This window comes from Cricetulus griseus, chromosome 5, assembly GCF_003668045.3.
Source record: "Cricetulus griseus strain 17A/GY chromosome 5, alternate assembly CriGri-PICRH-1.0, whole genome shotgun sequence".
In the NCBI taxonomy this organism is placed as follows: domain Eukaryota; kingdom Metazoa; phylum Chordata; class Mammalia; order Rodentia; family Cricetidae; genus Cricetulus; species Cricetulus griseus.
In genome coordinates, this window is record NC_048598.1 from 179,929,029 (window position 1) to 179,937,000 (window position 7,972).

A 7,972-nucleotide genomic window follows, 5' to 3' on the forward strand; every position below is an offset into this window, starting at 1 on the left:
ATGGTCACTGACATTGGTAAGTATTTTTGCCATGAGACATCGGAAAGTAAAAGCAAAATAATTTAGCTATGCACAGCCTGAGGGGTTAGTATAGAGGGGCCAGCAAGGGTGTTTCCTGACTCTACTCAGAGTTTATTCCTCTCAGTTAACCACATACAAGGCCCAGGAGACCATCTCCTATGGCAGTTAGAACCCTCCCCTAGAAGGACACAAGATCAGTTAGTTCCTAGACTGTGTCACTCTCCTCAGGCTGCTACAGAAAAGGAAATGACACAGTTCAAAGGTCCTCTCTGTCACCATGGAGACAGTACATCTCATAGAAGCATCAATGGAAGCCAGGACTGGACAGTCTTATCTCATGGAGAGGCAACTCATGGTTCTTCATGCTGAGTCTCACCCAATCAGGATAGAGTTTCATTCCTGGGAGGGGACAGGACTGGAGGGATGGAGGGACATGGGATCACGGTCCCAAGTAGAGGCTCCAGAATTCTTAGAGACACACATGGTTCCTTTATTAGTTTGAAAATGTTTAAATCTACTGACCCTGATGTACAGCAGTGGGAACTGAAACACCGGCTTCACTATAGTGGGAAATTACCAATACGGAGTCGGGTAGAAATATAAGGGTGTTTAATAGGGAAAAGCCTTACTTACAGAGCGACCTAGCCAGCTGGTGGCAGCAGCCTGTTCCGCAAGAATCAAAGAGAAACCGAAACCGCAAATGCAGTCACACTATGTCACTCTGACCACGCCCTCCCAAGCCTGGTCAGGCACACCTGTAGCCAGCCCCTAAGAAGGCTTGGCTACAGCTTCCCCTACACTTCACCAAACTAATAATTAATGCAAACAAAGATTCAAATTTAAGTTGCTTACAGGATCTAATTCAAATACCTTTGGGAGGTTTCATGAGTCATGATATCATATGGCTTTATTTCTATTTTATGCATTTATCTATTTATCTCTTATTGTTTTCTAGAGTTCCTTTGCCTATATGGTACAGCTTCTCATTTTGTCTTTTTATGGGATTCCTGAGTAAATAAATCAGGTGGTGCCTGCAACCACACCTGCTTCTAGTGCCTTTTGGGCTCTTGCCATTCGGTTTTTGGTTTGGTTTGTCCTGTTCAAATGCATTATTTTTTATCTCATTTTACTTTTTTGTATTTTATTCACTAGAATCTATTTTTTTCAACAGACAGCAAGGTGTTGAATACGGGTTGGGGGTACTTGGGAGTTGAGGAGGGAGGAGGAGGTATGGGAAGAAGCTTCTTCCATCAGCCTGTGTTTCCTCTACATTCCACAGTCAGGAAGGTGGAAGAAGTAGGTATGGACCCCATGCTGCAATGACATGACAGTGTGCTAACTTTCTAGGAAAGATAGGAAAACATTAAATAGCTGGAAAAGGGAAGAAAAACTTAAGCAGTGTGGTCTTTCTAGTCAGAAAACAGGAATTCAGGAAGCCAAGTGTAAAAAGTAGATTGGAGTTGGCATGAGACCTAAAAATACAGAAGCAGCAAGTATGTTCATAGCGGCATTATTTGTAAAATCCAGAACTTGGTAATAACCTAGATGCCCCTTAAGCAAATACTGGATGAAGAAACTGTGATATATTTATACAACGAAGTACTACTCAGCAGTAACAAACAAATGGACTAACCTAGAAAAAAATACACCTGAGTAAGGAAACCCATTCCCACAAAACAAATATAGTATGTACTCAATCATAAATGGATACCAGAAATGAAGCAAAAGATACACAGACTACAATCCTCAATCCCAGAGAAGCTTTAACCCTCTACCATAAACGGAGAGAAGCAGATGCAGAAATCCACAGCTAACCAATGGGCCAAGCTCCTGGGGTGCAATCTAAGTGAAGGAGGAAGGATGATATGAACAAAGGGGTCAAGATCATGATGGAAAAATCCACAGAATCAGCTGGGCCACCTAATGAGAGATCACTGACTGGAGAAATGATTAATGCTTTGATGTTATAAACACCACTTGGTTCCTAATTTTGTCTCGAAAAGTTGTGTCATTATTTGTCTTCACTAAGGCTCGAGCCCCTGAGTTTATGATATAGCTGAAAAACATGCAAATAATGCCCTCCTCTGCCCATGAAAAGCAGCGCTGATGCTGAGCACAGACAGAGGCACCCGGCTCTGGAGTCCCAGGTCCTCCCATACTGTGGTCATCACTAAACACGCAACACACAGCATGGAGTTGAGACTGAGCTGGGTTTTCCTTGCTGCTCTCTTCAAAGGTAATTTATACATAAGAATAGATACTGTGTGAGTGGACAGGAGTGAGAGGGACAGTGGACATTTGTGAGAGTTTACTGACAGGATTCTCTTTTCACAGGTGTCCAGTGTGAGGTGCAGCTGGTGGAGTCTGGGGGAGGCTTGGTGCAGCCTGGAAAGTCCCTGAAACTCTCCTGTGCAGCCTCTGGATTCACCTTTAGTGATGCCTGGATGAACTGGGTCCGCCAGGCTCCAGGGAAGGGGCTGGAGTGGGTTGGTAGAATTAAAAACAAAGCTAATAATTATGCAACAGATTATGTGGAGTCCGTGAAAGGCAGATTCACCATCTCAAGAGATGACTCCAAAAGCAGCCTCTACCTGCAAATGAACAGCTTAAGAGCCGAGGACACCGCCATTTATTACTGTACTAGAGACACAGTGAGAGGACTTCAGTGTGAACCCTGACAAAAACCTCCCTGCAGGAGCGCTCAGGACCAGCAGGGGGCGCACTGCACACATGGAAAACCAGCACATTGCAGGACCAGGTGCAGATGTAACTGAGTGTTCCTGGGTTCTCAGTCTCAGCTGGCACTCCATCTGATGATTTCCCATAATGCTCTCTGCACTTGGGGTCTGTAAGGAAGGAAAAAACAGAGTTCAGTTTTTCCTAAACACATACACACACACACACACACACACACACACACACACAGGGTCTAAATAAACTAAATGCTAATAATCACCCCTGTCTGCAGAAATGGCTGCTGATGTCACCGGGATCAAATGTTAGTGAACGTCCTGGGTGTTGGTGAGGTGTTTGGTATTAGGGGAGTTCAGAGAAGGCACACTGTGTGACTGGACACCCTAACAGGTCTCACATATGTCTGTTTTCCTGAGAACTGTGCACCTCAGTAACAGGGCTGAGCCATTATCTGCTACTTAATGAATACCTTTCGTCATCATCATATATCCTACTAGAGTTTGTTCCTTTGGAACAACCTGTGACCTCTTTTCTCAGCATTGATGGGAGCCGCTCACATTAAACTCAGCTGAGGATCAGCCTGTAGCTCCTGTGCCCATTGGGGACCGTTGTGGGAAAATGGTCTGTCCCAGTTTTCCTGACTTTTTCTTCTCTGTTTTTTCATAGAATCTTAAAAGTTAAAAGAGTCCTGGTTAAACTGGGGATATGTCTGCTAAATCAAAATATTAATATTCTGTCGATGACGGATTTATGATGTTATTCCGTTCCTCCATCTTGAGCCAGTTCACAGACACTGACAGTTAGATTTCCTGCTGAGCACTGAATTCTGGGACCCAGTGCCCTGGTCCCTGTGAGGTGAATTGTCCTTCTTCCTGATAATTGCCCACCTGCAACTGAACCTTGCCTCAGGAAAGTTCTGCTCCAGGTGTCCTCTCTCCAGGAGGCCCCACACTAACCCTACCTCACAGCAAAGGAGAAAATAGTTTCTTGTTTTCCCATCATCACCTTATTATCAGTATAAATTAAATATTTTCACTGAACAGTATTTATGTGAGAAGAGGTTTAATTCTCAAAACTTGTGTTTAACATCTACATAATTTCACGCCTGATTCTGTGAACAACAGTGAATCCCATTCATGAACTGCACACACCCATCCTTTAGTAACTCCTTTCTCAAGGTGAAAAGATAGAAGAGTCCTCATTACCCGATGTGCTCTGAGGACAGCTTAGCTTCAGTCACAGTTGACAAAGCCACATTGTGCTTAGTGGCTTGTGGATTGTGGAGGATCCATGAAGAGGCAAGACCCTAGCCCCACCAGAGACTTGAGAAAGTTTGGTTAAGACATTTATATTAAAAATAGCGACAAGAAGGAAGCATGTGTCATTTACACAAAATGGAAACACTAAAAGACAATATAATGTCTGTGGGGATAACAAGTGAAAACTTTCCTCATGACAGCACAGACAGATGGCAGGACAAGGAGTTCATGTGTGTTTGGAAATGTTTAACAGAGTAAGGAATCAATGCAGTGGAGAAAACATATTGATATATTTTTAACAATTCTGTATAGGAAAAGAGAGAATCGTGAGCATATTCAGCTTCCTCTGCAATCTTTTCTCCATCTACCTCTCCTACTGACAACCTTCTCATTCTGTTTCTCTTCCTTTACCTCACTGCAGGATGTCACAGAATCTGCTTGTTCATGGTTGTGATGTCCTTGTCTTCACAAAAGTCAGCACTACAGAACATTCCTCTCTGTATCTGACTCTCTCAGTCTTTCCACCCCATCCTCCATGGTGCTGCTTGAGGAGATTCTACCAGTGTGTCACTTGTCACTCAGCAAATAGCATCACAGTCATCTGGTCAGTAGCATTGTTAGGAGACAGCAAAAAGGAAAAACAAAGTAAATTAATTGTGCAGACCTGAAGAACACGTGCAGAGATGGGACAGCTAGCGTGTTCCCTGACTCTACTCTGTGGTTTTTTTTTCCTGTCAGTTAACCACAAGCAAGACCCAGGAGACCTCTCTATTTCATCTAGAGCCCATGTCTTGAAGGACACAAGATCTCACAGAGATGAGTTCAGTTACTTCCTAGAATCTGTCACTCTCATGGGGATGCTATAGAACAGAAATGACACAACTCAAAAGCCTTCCCTGTCACCATGTAGAGAGTTTGCCTATGGTAGAATGATTTCCTCAGTTGGAAAACTAGGAGCTGGTACACTTGTCCCATGGAGAGGGGCTTTCAAGGCTCTTCATGCTGAGAGTCACCTCCATTCAGTAGAGGGGTAGGGGCAGGACTGGAGAGTTGGAAGGATTTCAGAGCAGGGTTCCACAATGGAGTGTTAAGATCTCTGTGTACTCTCAGACATGCTCCTTTATTACTTTGTGGATGTTCAGAAATACTGACCTAATATACAGGAGCACTGCATGAAACACAGCCCACTCCACACAAAAGAAACACGTGTAAATTTTCAAAAGTTATTTACAGAAAAATAATACAACTTAAATGTGTTTATTTTTTGAAACTGAGTGTCACATACCAGTTGACTTCATGAATCTGCACTAAGATACCTCCTTGGAATCATTTCCTACAATTTACTACCTGGATTCAATATTCATAAAACATTACTATTCCTTCCTAAATCATCAAAACTTTATTTTATTGGCCTCTGTGACATGAATCAGGCAAAAGCGTGTGTGTAGTCCATAACACAATAAAATAAGACTTTGGATTATATCACAAACATGTAATAAATAATAGGTAAATCCTTAATTATTTCCCAGTTTCTCAGTTTTGTCTCCTTATCTGCTGAAGACATTCATGGATAATGCTTCCCCACAGAACTCATTGTGCAGCAGGAAATGTAGATGAGGCCTCCCTATGCTCATAAATAAATAGCCCAGCCATGACTTGCTCTGTCACTGGCTACTCCATCACCAGTGGTTATTACTGGATCTGGATCAGGCTGTCCAAAGGGAAGAAGCTGGAATGGATGGGGTACAGAGGAATCTGAAATGGCTGAAAGACACTTAAGAAAGTGCTCAAAATCCTTGGCCATCAGAGAAATGCAACTCAAAACGACTCTGAGATACCACCTTACACTGGCCAGAATGGCTAAAATCAAAAACACCAGTGACAATCTATGCTGGAGAGCATGTGGAGAAAAAGGAACACTCCTTCATTGCTGGTGGGAGTGCAAACTTGTAAGACCACTCTGGAAATCAATATGGCTGTTGCTTACAAAAATGGAATCAGTCTACCTCAAGATCCAGCAATTCCTTTCTTGGACATATACCCAAACATGTATGTTCATACAACAAGGATGTATGTTCAACCAGGCTCATAGCAGCATTGTGTGTAATAGTCAGAATCTGGAAGAAAACTAGATGCCCCTCAACTGAAGAATGGATAGAGAAAATGTGGTACATTTTTATTGGAGTACTACTCAGCAGAAAAAAGCAATGGAATCTTGAAATTTGCATGCAAATTGATGGAACTAGAAGAAACCATCCTGAGTGAGGTAACCCAGTCAAAATACAAACATGGCATGTACTCACTCATATATGAATTTTAGACCTAGAGCTAAGTGTTACCAACCTCAAATCTTCTTCACCAAAGAAAACAGGAAACAAGAAGAACTCTAGTAAAAAACATGGACCACAGAGAATGGGAAAGGCCAGGATCTCCTGACCTAACTGAGAGCATGAGGACAGGGGAGAGGGAGATGTCGTACTGAGAGGATGAGAAGAGGAGGGGAGACGTGGAAATAGAGGAGCATAAATGTTGAGTTGTGGGAAGAATAGAGGAGAGCAGGATGAGAGATTCCATAACAGAGGGAGCCATTATAGGTCCGAGGAGAGATCTGGATCTAGGGAGATTTCCAGAAATCTACAAGGATGACTATAGTAGGAAATTACCAATACGGAGTCAGGTAGAAATATAAGGGTATTTAATAGGGAAAAGCCTTACTTACAGAGCGAACCAGCCAGCCGGTGGTAGTCTGTACAGCAAGAAGCAAAAAGAGAAACGGAAACCGAAAACGCAGTCCCCCTACTCACTCTGACCACACCCTCACAAGCCCTCAGGTACTCCTGTAGCCAGCCCCTAAGAAGGCGTGGCTACAGCTTCCCCTACAATTCCCCTTTTAGTCTAAAAGAGGATTAAAACTTAACAGTATAAAGGTAAAATATAACTAAACCCCAAAGTCATAAACAATAGGAAGCTATTCCTAACTAGGTATACACACTATGTATCCCAAGTGACAACAATGGGGAAAGGGGGCGTAGCATTCTCCAAGTTACTTCCTGCTGAAATGGGACGATGATAGTCATATGGGGTCCTGTAGAAAGAAAATGTTAGTATCCAGTCCATGTTAGATGGGAATTACTTGATTGAAGATCTCGCTTGAAATCCTCAACTTGAATGAAGTCAGTACCCGAACCTCTGGCCGGAGTGTCAGCTGAAATGGAGCAAGTTGGATCCAGTGCAGTCGAGGAGGTGTGGCCCATTTTCTTTCCAGGGTGTCCAGGGATTGCTGTCAGGCAGGTCTTCATTGGCTGTGTGGGACTCAAACATGAACAGTTAGCAGAGAAATGTTTGCTTGTGTATGTACACATGCTGAGGAATGCAACCATGAGAGCATAACAATTATGAAAGGGTGTACACCTTGAGAGAAAGATCCAAGAAAAGACAAAGAACAACCTAAGCAGTGGTGAAGAGGATACCCTATATGCTCTTCCCAGATAATGAGGCTGATGACTACTTTATATGCCATCCTAGAGCCCTCATCCTGAGGCTAATGGAAGCAGAGGCAGACACCCAGAGATATACAGTGATCTGAACTCTGGAACCCCATTGCAGAGAGGGAGGAATGAAGATCAAAAGGGTCGGGACCAGGCTGGTGAAACCCACAGAAATAGATGGCCCAAACAAGGGGGAGCACATGGACCCCAGACTGCTGTCTGGGAGGCCAGCACAGGGCTGATCTAGGCCCTTAAACATGGATGTCAATGAGGAGGCCTCCACACTCTAGTTGGTCAGTAATTTTCTCTGGTGTAAGAAGGGACTTTGAGAGCCCAACCCATGGGAAGGTATGCTCTCTCTTCCTGGACACATGGGGGAGGCCTAGGCCCGGCCAATGATGATGTGGTGGACTTTGGAGAACCCCCATTGAGGGCCCTATCCTTCCTGGGGAGTGGAGGGCGTAAGGGGTGGCACAGGTGGGAGTTTGGGGTGAGAGTTGGAGTGGATGG

General features: G+C 43.7%; 1 gene segment (V, D, J or C); it reads left to right on the forward strand.

The window, feature by feature from the left end:
- The first annotated feature begins 2,211 nt into the window (after positions 1 to 2,211).
- On the forward strand, positions 2,212 to 2,699 carry LOC118237695. The segment is given in 2 exon segments: positions 2,212 to 2,257; positions 2,356 to 2,699. Coding segments are annotated over 2 exon segments (390 nt in total).
- Positions 2,700 to 7,972: the final 5,273 nt, after the last annotated feature.